The 18,676-nt window shown below is 36.9% G+C and overlaps 1 protein-coding gene across 1 annotated transcript in view; it reads right to left on the bottom strand.

The window, feature by feature from the left end:
• Positions 1-18,676, bottom strand: part of LOC107714390 (collagen alpha-1(XVIII) chain-like) — an 81,793-nt gene that overhangs the window by 3,338 nt on the left and 59,779 nt on the right. The window contains exons 4-37 of the mRNA XM_016520212.1: positions 16,233-16,316; positions 14,310-14,372; positions 12,481-12,556; positions 11,045-11,455; positions 9,971-10,092; positions 9,386-9,412; positions 8,456-8,653; positions 8,111-8,137; positions 7,824-7,886; positions 7,606-7,692; positions 7,471-7,518; positions 6,928-7,056; positions 6,667-6,729; positions 5,999-6,043; positions 4,603-4,734; positions 4,449-4,517; positions 4,342-4,368; positions 4,139-4,237; positions 4,001-4,036; positions 3,811-3,900; positions 3,701-3,730; positions 3,529-3,564; positions 3,133-3,192; positions 2,968-3,045; positions 2,640-2,675; positions 2,471-2,524; positions 2,285-2,368; positions 2,120-2,185; positions 1,952-1,982; positions 872-925; positions 644-678; positions 428-550; positions 200-353; positions 42-106 (exon numbers count right to left, since the gene is read on the bottom strand). Coding sequence (XP_016375698.1) covers positions 42-106; positions 200-353; positions 428-550; positions 644-678; positions 872-925; positions 1,952-1,982; positions 2,120-2,185; positions 2,285-2,368; positions 2,471-2,524; positions 2,640-2,675; positions 2,968-3,045; positions 3,133-3,192; positions 3,529-3,564; positions 3,701-3,730; positions 3,811-3,900; positions 4,001-4,036; positions 4,139-4,237; positions 4,342-4,368; positions 4,449-4,517; positions 4,603-4,734; positions 5,999-6,043; positions 6,667-6,729; positions 6,928-7,056; positions 7,471-7,518; positions 7,606-7,692; positions 7,824-7,886; positions 8,111-8,137; positions 8,456-8,653; positions 9,386-9,412; positions 9,971-10,092; positions 11,045-11,455; positions 12,481-12,556; positions 14,310-14,372; positions 16,233-16,316 — 2,802 coding nt within the window. The remainder of the gene's footprint in view (positions 1-41; positions 107-199; positions 354-427; positions 551-643; positions 679-871; positions 926-1,951; positions 1,983-2,119; positions 2,186-2,284; positions 2,369-2,470; positions 2,525-2,639; positions 2,676-2,967; positions 3,046-3,132; positions 3,193-3,528; positions 3,565-3,700; positions 3,731-3,810; positions 3,901-4,000; positions 4,037-4,138; positions 4,238-4,341; positions 4,369-4,448; positions 4,518-4,602; positions 4,735-5,998; positions 6,044-6,666; positions 6,730-6,927; positions 7,057-7,470; positions 7,519-7,605; positions 7,693-7,823; positions 7,887-8,110; positions 8,138-8,455; positions 8,654-9,385; positions 9,413-9,970; positions 10,093-11,044; positions 11,456-12,480; positions 12,557-14,309; positions 14,373-16,232; positions 16,317-18,676) is intronic.

The following is an 18,676-nucleotide window of genomic DNA, read 5'->3' as shown; positions in this document are numbered from 1 at the left end:
TACACGCCATTAATGGTTTCTTTAATGATCATCCCACTCACTCCAGATCCAGTGCCAGGAACTCCAGGAGGGCCCGGGGGACCTGGAGGTCCGGGAATACTGAGTTCTGAAACAAACACAAATCATACAACACTGTCTGTTATTTAAGTTCCTCAAAAATATTCTAAGTGTGTTAAGAATTGTACTTATTTTTTCTTACGTGGTCTGTAGGCTCCTGGCAATGACGGTGACCCTGGAGGACCGGGGAGTCCAGGAGGTCCTGGGTTTCCTGGACGACCATCATAACCAACTCCAGGTGGTCCTGGTGGGCCCTGTGGTCCAGGGGGACCTCCGATTGAGTCTCCTTTAGGTCCCTAGAAAAGATGTCTTTGATGAGACCATCCATACTCAATTTGGGTTATGTCCAGAAATTCCCAATGATTCTTACAGGAGGTCCAGGGTTTCCTGGTGGTCCCTGTACAGCTCCAAAACGAGGGTCATAAAATCCTCCTCCTGGCTCTCCTTTTTCTCCTTTAAGACCGGACTCACCGTGCTCCCCCTTCATCTCATTCTAAGGAAAGGAGTGCCATGTTTTGTGTTGTTGAAATCATAATCAAATCGTTTCATCAAAGACTTTCATTTATATATTTAGTGAATCACATACCTTGAGGGCATAGATATCAAAGTTAGAGGAAAAACCTGTGGAAAAAATGACAGAATACTGCATTAATACATTAAATACCACAATACCTTTTACAATAAGTTGATAATGATGTCAAGCTACTAAGTCAGGGTACTTCAGCCAATAAATTTACAGAGGCCAGGACAGCTTTGTTATTGCCGCCGCAATCGGCCCTGAGTGTCTAGAAACAGCAACAGTGGTAAATTTTACCTGGCGACCTTGGAACTCCAGGAGCTCCCTGGTCTCCTTTCTCTCCTTTCATAGCTTAAGAAAACAAGACAACGCATTGTTTAAAGTTGTCAAAAATTCACAGAGCTTTGACATGTGAACTCATTCTACATATTAAAATCCACATGAAATGCAGTTCTTGAACCGTTTTTCTCCTGTAATGTTGAATTTTTTGAGCAAAACAAGTCATTGAAAGGGACATAAATTGTAGGTTGGGACTTGATTTTTTCCATTGGGAAATAACTGTACCAAAGTGAAGTTTATTAAATCATCACTAAAGAAAAACTGTTTAAAGGGGACATCGGATGCCCATTTTCCACCTTGGTATGTTTCTTTAGGGTCTTTATGAAATGTCTGCAACATACTTTGGTTAAAATTCCTCAATGGTCATGTAAAAACAACACCCTTTTTTACCTTGTCAAGCACAGCTCTGTTCACAGTGACCCGTTTCGGTCCATGTCTTTTTAAATGATAATGAGCTACTGCTCACCCCACCCCTCTGTTCTATTTGTTGTGTATTCGGTGGCACGTTACCATCAAAAACAAAACTAATCCACTGCCTCCTCAGTTGCTCTGATGTCGGGAGAACATAAAGACTCATGTTCACTTTTACATCCAACTATAAAACACCTGCATTGCTTACAAGACATGTCGCTACAGCTGCTCAAGCATGGAGAAAATGGCAGACAGTGTTCAATTGGCTGAGGGCGGAGATATGCTAATACAGGACATTCCGTCAGTGGTTGTGGGCGGGGTCTGAGCAGTATGACGTCATACTGCTCAGAAAATCAAATCGGCTTGATAATTGAGACTGTTTAGGTTTTTTGGGGATCAAAAAAAGGAATTAATTGACTTTTATCATTGTAGGGCATTTGTGTCCACACTGCTAAGATACATTTATATACAAACACCATAGCTGCGAAAATTACATATTGTGCCTTTAAATCATGTATGTCAAATCATGTAAATAGAGTACGTTTTGATTTCATGTTGACTTTCAGGATCTTGTGACAAAATATCTTTTGATTATCTGCTGTGACAAGAATGACTGCAATAACCTACCTGGATACTGTCTCGAATAATCTTCATATCTCTGAAATGGAAAAAGGAGATTGCAAATTATTGCTGTTGCAATCATGATCACTTCAGTTCAACATAGCCAGCATATGGAGCTTATTCCGCAATGTTTCATGCATAAATTATAGTTTATTTGACACAAAAAGCACTTACACCGAATCTGTCCAAGGGCACAGCAGGTCCAGGGGGACCAGGAGGCCCTGGGGGACCAGGGGGACCCTTGAAAAGAAACAAAAATAACTTATGAGTCCAAGCGATCCATACCTGATGGAACAAACTGCATTTATTTTCAAATTCAAGAGCTTGTGGTGTACTTACTGGGTAGGCAAATCCAGAGCCTGACCCTGACCCTGACCCTGGTTCTCCCTTCTCTCCTTTGTATCCATTTACACCTGGGCGACCCTATAGTCATAAAATGAAATTAAGTACACAGTCAGTAAAATATGCTGTTGTCTGTCAAGGAATATTTTTTTGTTGATGAAAATTTCATTTTGAGAGACTTACAGGTCTGCCTGGCATTCCAAATTCACCTTTCAATCCAGGAGGTCCAGCTGGACCCTGAATAAAATGAGATATGACTTAGATGTTGCTCAGAATGTTCCAAATAGAGGCATGATAGAGTTTTTTTCTTTTAACTTAAAATAAAAAAAAAATGTAACAAATAGAAACATACAAGAGGTCCGACTGGTCCAGGAAGCCCACTCTCACCCTACAGAGAGAAAAAACTAATTCATTTTGATATACGTTACTAAAAAGTTTTTACACCTATTTAATCTTTAGTATTTTCCTCGTTTTTGAATGTTAGTTAAATCATTAAAAATATGAAGAAACACAAAATATGGGAATTATCGTCCAAAAGTGTCCAAAAGTCATATTGAACGAAACTGTATGTTTCCTGGACACTTCAATATCCAATTCACTTTCCATCCAAAAATAAAATGAAATAAAATACATTAAAAATTAAATTAAATAAAGCAAAACAAAACAAAAAAATAAAATACCTTATGGCTTGTCAATCCACCAAGGTAAAGTGGGTTTCCATCAGGTCCAAGAATAAGTCCAGGTTCTCCTTTCTCACCCTGCAAACAAAATTATGTTACAGCAGTGACCTTGAGGTTTTTAAACACTTCATATTAAGCTTTGTCTATTGGTTTTTGCTTACAAACCTTAATGCCGTAGCCTGGTGAACCAGGTTCTCCTCGGTCACCCTTTGGTCCCATTGGGCCCTGATTGGATAAGTAGATGGAGTGTAAGATTGATTATAAAACACATAATTCTGACTATAAAGTTTAGATAAATTAATGTATCATTGTAAATATATATGTATATGTAATGTATAATTATTTTTAATAACAAATGTAACTATTAACTGAACATTACATGGTTAAGGGCTTCTGTGCTTTGCATCATGCCTAAGAAACTATTTACCCATGGTAAAAATCACATTCTCTCCTGCCTTGTGGCATTATTAATTACTTCTAGAATACACAGTATAAATGTCTAAGGTTTTTTTTTTATCAAAAAAGGGGTTGGGCTGACAAATTAAGTTATGCAGTACTAACTGGGAATCCTGCTTGACCAGGAAGACCAGCCCCACCCTGAAAATCACACAAACGATATATGACTTTTACAAAATTTTTGAGGTCTGTATTTCAGTGCCCACAAGACGTTTTCTGGTATCCTAATGCCCCCTGCCATCCTAACAATAGACTATCAGAAGCAGAATTTTCATACCTGAGGCCCTGCTCCTCCAGTTTCATCATTCTGTACAGAAAAATGACAAACAGATTAATTAGAATATGGACCATTATAAGCAAAAAAGCAATATAAATATGAAGACTTACATTTTCAGAATAACGATAAATAATTTGTCCAGGTGGTCCAGGGGGGCCAGGTGGACCTAGAAGTCCAGCTCCATCTCGACCAGGTTCACCCTAAACAGATGATCACATTTAACAATGATTAAATAGGTCATTTGTGATTTCAAAGTCCCAGGTATTCCACAAAACCACTTCAGACCAAAAGTAAACTCACCCTGTCGCCTCGGTCTCCCTTGTTGCCCTTTGGTCCCTGCGGGAAAATGCAAAACACTGATATCAGCCTGAAGTACTGCACATCAGAGGGGCTGTTTATTAAATTTGCACCTACGAGTTTTATTAAAATGAAACGCACCTGTGGTCCAGGGAAGCCATCCAAACCAGGTTGGCCATCTTTTCCCTGAGGTCCCTCACTGCCTTTCACTCCAGGAAATCCTGGGAAACCAGGCTTACCCTGAGGAACAAGATATAAATTAATTTAAAAAGTCCTCTAGGTATGATATGAAAATGATATCTTTGGGATAGAAATCTATTTTGAACAAATAAATGAAGTCTTACGTGTGGTCCTGGGGCACCAGGAGGTCCCTGAAATTAAATAGGATTGCAGTAAATGAACTGCTAAAGATCAACAAGAGTAAATGAAAGCAGAACAGAAAAAAACAAACCTGGATTCCCACTGGTCCTCTTACTCCAGGGACTGAACTGAAGTGAACACCAGAACCCTCCATATCATCCTGAACACATACAGAGGACTCAATACTTTTGCATTTTTTTTCCTAAAAGGCTGCGAGAAATTAAGTATAACTGACCAATACTTACAAAACCAACATGATAGCTTGGGCCAGGAGGACCAGGTGGCCCTGGTTGTCCAACAGGTCCCATTGGTCCTGGAAGACCAGCAAGTCCACCCTCTCCAGGAAGGCCAGGGGAACCAGAAGAACCTTTGGCACCCTTTAAACACAAGGAGAAAGATAAATAAATGAACAAGGTGACTACTAGATAAATGAAGTTAGCTTTCAAGATACCAAGAGCAAAACATGTTAGTTTGCACATTCAGACAATGCATCTACAAAGCAATGTCACAAAGAGTCCACACTACCATCAGTAAAATAATAGAATGTTACATTTCAGGTATTAGAACTGTAGAGTAGAAAGATGAGATGTTTGTGAAGAAAATCGATTGCCACACTCAAGACCTGCTACCTGCAGCTTTAGAGGAGAAGGATGAGGTAGAGTAGGAGAGAAGATCATAAAGATAGCTGGGAAAGTAGGAGTTTTGCTACAGAGACAGAAACATAAAAGAACCCCGAGTGGGTTTGACTGTTTCAGAAAAAGCTGTTTTCTGAAGCAGCTTTCCACACAGTGTCCTAACTAGGTGTGACACAATAAAGCAACATCATTCTTCCATTTTTCTTCAACAATGGGCACTTTTAATAATGAACAACTGTCATTGCCACTACATCTCAAAGTATGCAATGTGTTTGAAAGCATTCTGTGGTGGAAATGAGAGTGATGGAAATGACATTTTAAAGAGACTTGGATTAAAATGACTCCTTTTTATGTATCTTTTACAGTGTTTTTTTAATAATGAAAAAAATTACAGCTTGATTGGAAATGGTGCACAATAAAAAAAAAAATAGATTATCATATTTGTAAAGTAATTTTTATGATTTTTAAAAAATATTTTAATTATAGTTTTTCACGTTTTAAGACTGAAAGTCTAGGTCTTGAAAAAATATAAAACAAACAAAAAAAAATCTACACAAAAAAGATAATTGAAAATAGCTATATCAGATAATCAAAGGCATGGACAAAAGTTTTAATGTGAGAAAAAAGTATAAAATCGGATCGTTTTAATAACCTCTAGGAAATTGACGAAAGCTAGGACATTTTTTTTAATTCTACAGTTTTGTATTTCTGACGCTGACAGTGAAATCTCACTCGTACAAAATCTTACTCCACATAACTATATTTGATACATCAAACATGTTTAGTGATCATTATTGTAAAGACTTCTCACTGGATCTTGCTGCGTCACACCTGGATAGGACATTATTACTTTTTTACTGAATTCTTACAGAGCATTGCAGATCACTGAGCTGTACAGAACAGTTATACGCCACATTCAAATATGTGATATGCAGATAAGCATGTGCATACTACGCACAAGTGTTTCAGAGGTTTCTCACGAGGTGCACACATTACACAAACTGACCTTCTCTCCCACAGGTCCAGGTAGGCCCAGCTCACCGTCATCACCCTGTGGAGCACAAAATCAGTCCAGTGTCTAAAGATAGCTACCATTACAAGGATCTCAAAAGAGCTGAATTATGCAAGTCCAAATCCATTAAAGGACCAGCACAGCTATCTATGTATGGACAGGGTTCCTATACTTTTTTACCAATGGATTGCCATGACTTTTCCATGACCTTTCCAGTCGTTTGTGATTACAGCATTACAGCATAGAAATCATTTTATAGAGACTGCCAGACTGGATTAACATTTGTATGCCAGACTGTGATGAGAGGGTCCCACCAATGTCCTCTACCGTATGTTACTGCCCACTCATTGAGCCCAGCCATAAATAGTTTGTCCCTGGAATTGGGAATTTTACAGGAAGCCCAGTGAAATAATGGATTTAAAATGTATGCTTAATTTACAAATGTCTCCAATAAGACAAAATAATGTCATCACGCTGGCTTGCAAGCATGTTTACTCTCCACAAGCATCCACAAAAAGCTAAATTTAGATAATTAAATGTTTAGAGTAACTTTTTAAGATTTTATACATTTCTAAGGTTTTTCCAGGTTTATAAATCACAACATAAAATTTCCTGTTGTTTTTAGTTTTTTTTTTTTTTTTAGAAGAGACTGGACTTCCTACCTTCTCTCCTTTTGGGCCCATTAAGCCTGGTTTTCCATCAGCACCTGGTGGACCTGGAAGTCCCTATTAAAAACAACATTCTTTTTTTAAATGTATTTATTTTTTAATTTTTATGACTTTAACAAGATGACACAAAATGACAGGGAGAAACAGAGTGCACACATTACCCACATGGCCACGTCTCTGACTAATAAACGCTTTATTCCAACACAACAAATCCAAACCAATTGTATACACATGGACCATGTCCCTTAGACTTACCAGTTGACCTGGAGCTCCATTTTGCCCAGGAGGACCAGGGGGCCCAAAACCACCAGAGCCTGAAGACCCAGGACCGGGGGGGCCAGGGAGGCCAGGGGGACCAGGTAGGCCAGGCAAACCAGGCATTGCCTATAAACAAATAAAAAGTTACTAAGTAAATAACTGCAAGCTTTTATAAACAGAAAATTTAAGAATTACAAATAAAATGTTAACAAAACTACCACTATCAGCTTTGCATTCATAGGGATTTTTAAAATATATTAAAAATAGAAAACAGTTATTTTAAATTGTAATATTTCACAATATTACTGTTTTTACTGTATTTATGATCAAATAAATGCAGCCTTGGTGAGCAAAAGAGATTTGTTTCACAGACATTAAAAAATCTTACCAACCCCAAACTTTTAAACATTAGTGTATATGAAGTAAATTGAAGATTATCAGCAATGAATGACATGTATCATTCCAAAATGGAGATTTCTAGCTGTTGAGCACTAGATCCGAATTAATCCTAGGAGTTAATATAGTGCACACAGGACATACCCGCACACTGTCCAAATCAAATCCAGAACCCTCCATGTCCACAAATGTCTATAAAATGAATACAGAGGAGAGATTATGAAACAGTTTTTTAAAAGGAAAGTGGTCACAAAAACAGCTGACTAATAATGAACTCACAGGCCTATCAGAGCGAGATGGGGCTCCCGGTGGGCCAGGAAGCCCTGGAGGCCCTCGAGGTCCTGGCTGACTTTCACCTCGCTCTCCCTAAAATGAAAACATAAGTACAAAAAGTTGAACTGGCATACTATAAAAGGCATTCACAATTTAATTCTAAATGGTGCACAACCCTGATACTGTCATAATAAGCCACGATAATGGACATCAACAATACTTACTTTCTCTCCTTTGGGTCCAGAACTCCCAGGAGTTCCTGGAAAACCAGGAGGTCCAACTTGGCCCTGTTACAAAAACAGATTTTTAATCATTTGCACATGAAACACATGAAAGCAAACACACAAAATCACAACTACAAACATACTTTTCTTCCCATTTTGTATAGTAAAATCAAACTGTTCCCCCAAAATACACAAGCAGGTATAATTTCAGATTGAAAAATGAAAAATATTGAAAATGTACTTGACCCAGGTCTATTTTATACGATTTTATGAAATGCATTACTTACAGCTTTTCCATCTTCACCAGGGTCACCCTATAAAGGAGAGGATAAAATATTAGTTTTGTTCAGATATGACCAATGCATTATGCATAGTCTCAAGGGCAGAAACACAATGTGCCTTTGTGTTTGCAATGATGCATATCTTAAACCTGTATTAACAACACCATTCTCTGCTTGTGATGGGGAACACCATAGGGATCTATTACTGTTCTAACACATCAGCAGCAAATGCAAGACCACTTATGACACATACGGTTATGGTATAATGCTGTTCCTTTTAAATGGAAATGCATTCGCTAACAGAAAATAGAGCCAGTAATTGAACCATTCCTTTCACTGTGATCTACTCACCGGCTCCCCTTCAGCTCCAGCAGGGCCAGGGGGTCCTGCTGGTCCAGGTGGTCCTCTTGGTCCTGTCACCCTCTGAACAACTGACCCATCTCCCCTCACTTCTACCTCTGCACTGGGCCCTGGGGGACCAGGAGGCCCTGGAGGCCCAGGAGGGCCACGATCACCCTTTGATCCAGGATAACCAAAACCAGAACTACCCTGAAACCAAAACACAAGAGAGATAAGAGCATAAGTAAAGGCCCTTTCACACCAAGGACGATAACTATAATGATAACAGCACAGTTTTAAAAATCGTTCCAAATTGAAAAGAATAGAGTTCACACTATGCTTGCTGCGATAGACGGTGTTTTCGGTTATACCGGTGTTAAGCCACAACACCGATTACATCATTCGCCTACCGCAGCACCGCCCCCCACCGTCGTTTTGATTTTTTTTTATAGTAACAAAAATCATTTAGCCTAGTTCAGTCAGAGGACAGACACTTTTAAAAACGAAACGCTCAACGCAGCATGCCGAGCCGTGCGCGAATTAATTAATTAAACTAAACAGAATTAATCATTATAAATAAACAGAATCGTGTTTTAGTGTGGACACTAATAATAGTTATCATTATAGTTATTGTTCTTGTTGCAAACAGGCCTGAGAAAAAGCATCATAAATGTCAATAAACCAATATGCATTAAAAGAGGAAATTAATATTTACTTTTAAAGGGAGAGTTCACCAAAAATGATGAAACACCAAAAGAGATGTTAGGGAGATCACCTGTTTGCCTATTATCTAAATTTGTGTAAAATAAATAAATAAATAATGACATGAGGGTAAATGATGACAACATTTTAATTTTGGCATGAACTATTCCTTTCATTCACATTTAACTAGTGCAAAATATGTTGCCACAGTTATGTCAAGGTAGAAGCATCAGAACAAACCTTCATTCCTTTCTCTCCTGCGTCACCCTGTGAAAACAGACAAAAATGATTGACCTGTCTGCCACTCTCACCACTCTAACAGATGGCTGAACATTCAAGCTCCCCATCATTGATTGCACACATTACTGTGGGTTTTGAAGGACATAAAACTGAAATGTAACTATTTGACAAAAGAAAAGGGCCCTGTATCTCCTATTGTAGCTGAACAATCATTTCATATAAACGCAAGTCATCTCATAGCTATTAACACTGCCTGGTTATTGTTCTTATAAAAGCTGTTATACAGCTTAAATACCTGAACATAGCTGCTTCTATAAAACGATTAGCTCTGACTCTCAATTCTGCTTGGATGAGCCAACATTCAAAACCAAAATACACACACCTAAGATTGCATATCAGTTGATTGACAACCAAAAAAGCCTATAGTTAAATGAACTATATTATTATTGGTGTACTTTATAACAACAACATCCCGTACCATAGATAAATTACTGTAATGGACAGGTTCTCATGGCTTATTACTTTTAAAACTGAGCTGTAGAGATGTACAGAAACACTCAGAGATGTTCACAGTACTCAACACACCTTCTCTCCGTTTGCACTGCCACCAGATCCAGATCCAGATCCTGAATCACCCTTCGGCCCCACAAGACCCCTCTCACCTTTGGCACCCGTCTCTCCTCTGTCTCCTTTCTCTCCTTTTGCACCTGTAAATTTGAAAATGTCTGATTAATTTAAAAATAACCTTTCCTCTTATATGCTTTACATTTTCGAAAACATATCTGGCTCATATTTCACCCCAAAATCAAAAGAACAAAATAAGAAATTAGACTTTGCATGAAGAAAATGAAGCCTATTTAGCTAGAATTTTTTACAGAAGATTTTTTTACACGGTGACATACTTTTCATGTCAAATAAATTTTTCAAAATACCGAAATGCAAAATAAATCGGATTCAAGTTACTGTAATGCAAAAAGGGGCATTTTATTTAAACTAGCATTTGGTGAACAGCATTTACTTTATGTTGATGTTAAAAAATTACTGTACTATAGTAACAAGAATCCAGTTGAGAATTCTTGGAATAAAAAAACAAAAAATACTGCAAAACTAAAACTTAAACACATTATGAAACTTAGAATTTTAGGGCAAAATGTGCTTATTTTTTATGAAAGTAATGCCAGAATGCAGAAGATCTAAATGGCCCTAAAAAGGCTTATAATGTCTTATTTATATATTTTTGTGGTGAAATGTGACCTGGACATGTTTTTGTGACATTCAGCCTACAATACAATAAAATAAAACTAAATAAATAAAAAAAATACCAAGACAATATCAAGGAAGGTGGGCCACACTCCACATATTCATGTAAGAATATGCCTACCAGCAGAAGCTTCTATAAGCAGGTCAAGAAGCATTGTGTTTGACAAAACAATACAAATACAATATAACAATCATATCTATAAATGCCATACATATGCAGCAACACTATTGCTTGCTCCCAGTTTGCTGCAGTCCCTCTTGGCCATCTCTACACATCCACAGCGTTTTGCCAGCTTTTCATGCAAAGCATCATGTAGAAATTCTGCTGAGATTCTGCTGAGAATTTCTATGCAAAAATTCCATGTCCATTTGAGAGATTTTCTCTCATTAGTTACCCACCTGTTGGACCTGCAGGACCGAGTCTGGACTCCACAGAATACCGTATGCCATCACCAGCTGAGCCTGACGTACTTAGAGAGTTTGAAGCTTGTCTAGAATCATCATACAACCCTGAAGTTTGCCTGCTAACATCAATTAAGTCAAGCGTTTGTCGAGAGTCACCATATGAGCCAGAAGTTTGTTGAGAACCACCATACGAGCCAGAGTTTGTTTGGGAATCACCATATGAACCAGAAGTTTGTTCAGAATCACCATATGAGCCAGATGTTTGCCGGGAATCACCGTGGGAGATAGAGGTTCTTCGGGAATCCCCATAAGGACCAGATGTTTTTTGAGAACCGCCATATGAGCCAGATGTTTGTCGAGAATCACCGTAGGACCCAGAAGTTTGCCAAGAGGAATCGACTGAGCCTAATGTTCAACAAAACTTACCAATTCAGCTCATTCTAAAGAAAGATCACACTTCAGTAAACCATTTACAAAAATATGTAGATGATTGTATTGATGTGAGGTAGTAAAAAAGCCAAAAAAGTCTAACACCTTATTTTAAAATGCAATAATAATAATAATAACAACAATGTTAGTTTTATAATCATTATATATATAATATAAATATATATTATTATTAGTGACTTTATGTTCTGTAATTATGATATTAAACCTGCATCTTAATTGTGAGATTTTCACAAATATAAACGTATACAAATATAATAAGTAACAACTGTGAGTTAAAAAAAAAAATACAAATTACATTAAAATAATTACATTTTAATACACTGCATCTTAATTACATTTAAAAAGGCAATTTTGATTTGTATACATCAAAATCTGAATAACTCAACTTTTTCAGAATACTTATGCAAGGAAATGTAAAAAGACATTGTCCAATTTGCTTTAAACCAGTAGAGGGCGCCAAATACCACAGTGGCTGCTTCTATAAACACACTCAGTTTTTATAAAGTCAGTCTACTCTATCACATCTCAAAGAAATGTTTGCAATCTTCGAAACTATTTCATGATTGATATCTACATTAGTAAACCTCAGATTACATTTTAAATCTCCCTGCCTTCAAAACTCTGCTGAAAACACTAGATTAGACCTGCATGAACTGGTTGACCAGTACAGCCATGTAGTTCAAGGTCAACCAGCATTGGTACACTTTCTGAGTAAGGTGGTTGAATAATAATGAACACATGCTGGTGACCATTCATGCTGTTCTTTGCAGAAGTGTAATCTTGGCATGCAACTCAAATATTTTCTTTCATGAACAAAATGCCAGAATCAGAAATTTGAACCAAGAAAACCCCAAAAATGAATTACTCCAAGTTTACAAGAAGAAAAACAGCCACTTAAGTGTTCAACAGAGTAATAAATACTATTGATGGGCTGTGCTGACAGATCAGTTCAGACATGACTGAACAGAGTGAAAGCTCACCTGTCAGCTGCTTCTCAACAAGCGGTCTGCTGGTCACCGGCGGCTGCTGGATCGGCCGAGAGGAGGGAGGTGTCGGCTGCAAATGATATATAGTAATATAGCAATTAACATAAACTGCAAATTGTCAATCAACATTGTAGTTCAATGTACATAACAGCATGTACACTGATAAAAATCATATTTTTAATGAGATCCTTATTTTGTTTACCAGTAAACATATCTAAGCATCCTTAAAACATGACACATTTACAAAACTGTTTAAACATTATTAGATATTATGTCTTGTTTTCAGATCATTTATTTTGAAAAAGTGCATTTTTCCATTAATATATACTGTATTAATATATCTATTTTATTTATTTTTTTAAATGTAATTTATTCCTGTGATGGCAAACCAGAATTTTTAGAATTTAGAGGCAACCATTACTCCAGTCTTCACTGTCACATGATACTTCAAAAACATCTGAATATGCTGATTTGGTGCTCAAGAATAATTTCTTTTTTGTAGAAACCATGATACACTTTTTCTGGATTCTTTCATGACTAACAAAGTTCAAAAGAACAGCATTTTTATTTATTTGAAATAAAAATCTTTTGTAACAATGTAGAAGTATTTACTCTCACTTTTGTACAATTTAATGCATCTTTGCTGATTAAAAATGAGTAATTTCTTCCAAAACGCCCCAAAAGTCTTGATATGTTTTGCAATTTTGCTTCTAAAGTAAATTTATCTTGTTATAAGAACATTTCAAAGTTTATACTTTTCAATGTTTAGTACTCTAGAAAATTATGTGCCTTAAAGCGAAGAGACGTGTACTAAAAGTCACAAAAAATACTTTGTGTTCTTTTTTCTGTTTTTATTTTTTACAGCAAAGCCTAAAAAACCAAAGTATATCACTTCTTATGCCTTTCGTACCTGTTCCGACACAGTTTAAATTAATTTCACTGCTTGTGTACAAACAATTTAGACCTCTGTGACCTTGACCATGACAAATTACAAATATTACCATTACCATCTTAAACACTTAAAAACAAGCGTGGAAAATGTCCTAGGGGGGATGTGGCATCCATCAAAATGGATTCCATGGTAAGACAAAAGAAAGTTTACTTTACAGCACCTCGGAATGCCATCTCTCTCTCTCTCTCTCTGTCACAGCGTGTTAAAACATGTTGTGTACTGCAAAAGCAAACAAAAACTGTGTAATTTAAAATTACTAGGTTAGAATTAAATTAATACCTGCATGCTGGCAGCAGCTGTTAAAACAAATATAATGGCAATAAATACTTGTAAGTGAAAGGAAAGATGCTTCTAAGAATCAGCAACCTTCACACAAGTACAATATACTCAGAAAATTAAAAAACAAACTAAAAAAGTAGCCAAAACATTCTTAAAATTACACTCAACTTCAGCACTGATAAATAAACCAGTCAAAAAAGTAGACACTTATGGAAGAAGATCCTTGCAGTCCACACCTAACAGCCACCTGGTTTCTTTCTATTGTAATTAGCTCTGGCAAGCTCAGACACGGGCCTCACACATCAGTAGCAAAGGGTTCATTTCAATTTCCACATGGCCTATTTCTGGATTAGCAACACAAGGCATGGGAAGATGGGCTTTAACATCTGGGATCGGTCTGGAGATAATAGCGTTCATCTGGGACTTTCCCCCAGAAGATGAACAAGTGTACAGTGACAGACCTGCCAGAAATCACAGGCTGCTGCTCTGGAAATAGCCGGGAACCTCGGGTTCATCATTAGATGTTTTGAATGTGGACACTACATGAATCACAACAAGTTTACACATTTTCTGAGGAAAATTAAGGTAATACCTGGATTGATGGTCGTCCTTCTCCATCTCCACTTGCTCCGTAATCACCTGATCCCTGTAGATTCTGAAGGAGAACGGAAAACTACATAAATTTCATCACACTGTTATCTAGTTGGCTGGAGGGCATGTAATACATCATGCGTCATACTGATGGGCATTAAAGCTTTATTCTGTGGAAAACCTAACTGGAGGCGACACATTCTTTTCTAGAAATGAATGGAAGTAAATTCCAAGCACTATCAGCCATAGATGGATAACAATCAGCCTACAAATACTCCAGGTATTCCTTAAAAGGAAAAGTTACTCATCCTTATGTTGTTCCAAACCCATGTTATTTTCATTCTTACATGAAATACAAGTCACATTTATTGATGCTTTTATGATATTTTTTGTCCTTTTTGGAACTATAAATAAACTTCTGTTGTGTGGAAAAGATCTCAGACATTCAGTCTGCACACCTTCTGTGTTTCAAGGAAGAAAAAAATAATACTGGGTTGGAAAAACACATTGGATGAGTAAATGATGACAACATTTTCATTTTGGGGTGAACTATTGCTTTAAGGTTCAGATTTAATGTAAATGTAGCTCATTTGGTAGGGCTTTGGTAGGACACTGGCAAGTTCAGACACGGGCTTTGGTAGGACATTGGTTCAGTTCCCAGGAGACAAAGAACTGATCAAATATATACCTTAAAATGCACTGTGAGTTGCTTTAGATACCAGCTTCTGCCAAATGCATAAATATAAATGTAAAGTGATGCCGCAGCAATTCTGAGATGAGTCACCTGGGGAAGACAGTCTAAATCTGAACACTTGCACCAGGCAAGCTATCCTTTTCACACTGGTCTCATTTATAAAAGACTACACGATAACTGGCTAAAAAAAACACACCTTCAAAGCTTTCCTTTTTTACAAAAGACAATCCACTTGTTTGAGAATGCAGCTAGACCTTGATTTATGCAGCGGATCTCCCAGAGTACATTTTCACTACTTTTCACCTCGCTGCATTAGCCAATCTTTGGATTAATCACCCATTTTAGAACCGCTTAACTTTTAATAGTGTGTGTAGCTGTAATAGTGTGAACCATTTATGTACCTATTTCTCATTTCCCACAAAGCTGAGGCATAATAAAGGCATAACACGAGTGAAAATGGTGTTTTTATATATAATAGGGTGTTTTTAGTCCTGTAGATTGTTTGCTTGGTTACACTGTTACAATGTTGCATTTACCTCTTGGTTCAGTTTGAGCATTTCAAATTATATAATTAAGCAATATCACAAAAGGAAGAGTGCAGTTTTGCCCCGAATATCATCACAAATGTCATATTGTTTATTGAACAAATCAAGTTTTTTTTATTAAATTTTTTGTTTTTGCTTTTTCTTTGTCAATGCAAATTTCCAACTAAAATCACAGAAGAACTGTTTAGACTCTCTGAGTAACACTCTGAGTGAATCAGTTTAATTAATGATTAATTGACTGAAGAAATCGGCCATTTCAATGAATCATTTGAATGAATGACTCAACTCATTAAGACAGAGACTTGCCACCACCTACTGTTGATTTTAGTTTCATATTTAAAGTATCACTTCATTAAAAAAAAAAAAATGAATCCAGTTTAAGGGGCCAAATATTACCTCATAGTGAAAGCGTTAATTTCTGTCACTGCTGTGAACTAACCACCGCACAGAATATGAAAAATATGAAAAGCTCAGGAGTCAGTCGTCCATGACAGGCCTAAACCAGCCAATGTACCAACACAAAAACACACTCATCTAATTATCATTATCAACAAATTCCCAGAAAATATTGAGCTATATTGAGATCCAACAATGATTGCAGTGTTTATATATGCCTAAATGATCCAAAAAGGCCTCCAACGCTCCAAACTTTCTTATTTGAAAGTTTATGTGCTTTAAGTCTTACCGCATCGAAGTCATCCTCATCTTCTTCACAGTGCCGTTCAGCCGCCCCAGGGTCTTTCAACACCCTTATATCGCCGATAAAACCCTAGAACAAACACGCACAGGTTATTGAGCTTATTTTGATGGCTATAGCAGGTGTGGTGACATACAGTCCATGCTGTAGGGCAGCTGCTCATTAGAAACTGAATCCACTGTGCATTATCATGCCATTGCCTTTCACGGCAAAAATGCTGGCAGTCAGATAACAATGTGTGCCTGATATCTTACTTTTCAAACACATGGCTATCTGTCTCCATGTGGGATTTCCCTTTCATGGTTTGCAGCACAGATGGTGATAACATTCAATACGATCCACCAAGCAACACATTCAGCCAATCACTTAATTATTCTCATGTTGTTCCAAAGCTGTATGACTTACTTTCTTCTGTGGAACACAAAAGGAGATGTTTAGCAGAATGTTGAGGTTGCTCTTTTCCACACAATAAAAATGAATGAGGCCCAAGAGACGTCAAGCTCCGGAAGGATAACAAGCACAATAAAAGTAGTCCATACAACTATTTCTGCTCTATTTTAAGTCTTCTGAAGCCACATGATAACACTGAGGAGTAGATTTAAGCTATTATTTACTAATAAGGTGGCAAATTTAAAAATGCACAACTTCATATTACATGAATGAGATCTGAAAGAAGATTTTCAGAGAATAATGACTGTTTCTCACACAAAACTATCAATATTTGCAATATACTGCATGGACTACTGATAGGGTGAACAGCTGATGACAACTGACAACCATTCTTTATTATTAGGAACAGCATGAACATCCAAATAGCTCCTTTTGTGGCCTACAAAGAAAGAAAAGAAAATCAAACCCTTTTGGAGCAATATGAGGTTGAGTAACTGATTATAGAAATGTGGGTAAGTTGCTGGTAAGATCTGACAGGACTTCCCTTCTCGTGTCTCAAGAGCTAAAGTCAAAGGTTTAGGAACAGAATGCAGTGAAGGAAGATTTATGATGTCTTAATTGCCCTTTTATTTCACGCTGTGACCTGCTGAGACCCTCTTACAGCCCTAACACGGGGTCAGATTTACAGACCTGATCACCCCCACAGTTCTGCACATGGTCTTAATGAGAGGGATGAAATAGCAATCATATCTTGCTTAATCAGGTCTGTAATTATGATGGCCATCTCCTCATGGTGGAGTTCCCATAGGAAATGGACGCCACATGAAACAAGGAGCCATACTGAACTGAACAATTAAGATCCATCTGCTTTTGAGTGGCCATTATGAGCTCTGGGAAATGTGAGGCATTTCTGCTGCCTCAGTTGCCTCACTATGGTTATTGAACAACATGCTTGAAAGCACTAGCATAACTAGAGGACACAAGGCGGGGCATTCAATCACATCACTCACTTCAGAGATCAGTTAGGCTGCTTTAGTAGCACAGCAGCTGGTGAAGAATCTGTTGGCCTATAAAAGCTGTTCTTATTCATTATTTTTGTATATATAAATATATATATTTTATTATATTATATTATATTTCATATATTTCAAGTTCATAATGCTACCAAATGGTGTTGCAAAAATTCTTTATATATTTTAAATATTGTTTAAATATATATTTATTTATTTGATTTTATGATGTAATTTAGATGCCTACATATTTTCTTCACTTATTACATTATTTATTAGTTATTCATGGATTATTTATGTTTAGTATAAAGTTTTAAGTGATCCTGACAAAAAAAAAGTTATCAAGTTTTTTTCTGAAAAAAAGACAAATATAAGTAATTGTGACCAGGGGGGGCGGGGCCGAGAGCCGTGGGAACGGAGCGAGGCCGGTGGAGTGATTGCTAATGAGCGACACCTGCACCCACTCACCGGTCTCGAGTCTCACGGAGGAGCTCCGGAAGGATAAAAGGGAGGAGTGACGACCGTGTTGGACGAGAGAGGACCAGGCCTGGATTTTATTTTGTGTTTTGGTTTCGTTTGTGTTTATTTTACTATTTTGTGTTTATTTTATTATTAACGTTTATTTAAATGTGTTTATTTTATTATTAAAGTTTATTTAAACGTCCGCCGGTTCCCGCCTCCTTCTTCCCGTGACTACGAACGTTGTTACAGTAATGCTTCTAAATAACTTAATATTAAACAGTTCATCAAGGAAGGAAGGAAGGAATAAGCAATTAAATTACATTAAATTGAATTGCATTTAAATATATATAAAAAATATATATATATAAGATTTATAAAATAAACAAATAATATAATTATTTAGTGATATATAAATAACATTAAACATATATGTGTGTGTGTGTTTTGTGTGTGTGTGTGGGGGGGGGGCATTCAACAAATTTAATTTAACAAATTAAATGATGCTAAAATAAACAAACAGGCATAATACATAAATATATGAATCAATAATATTTTTTATTAATTTATATA

This window comes from Sinocyclocheilus rhinocerous, unplaced genomic scaffold (genome assembly GCF_001515625.1).
Source record: "Sinocyclocheilus rhinocerous isolate Xijiao unplaced genomic scaffold, SAMN03320098_v1.1 scaffold449, whole genome shotgun sequence".
NCBI classification, from domain to species: Eukaryota; Metazoa; Chordata; class Actinopteri; order Cypriniformes; family Cyprinidae; genus Sinocyclocheilus; species Sinocyclocheilus rhinocerous.
This window is presented reverse-complemented; position numbering and strand designations above follow the sequence as displayed.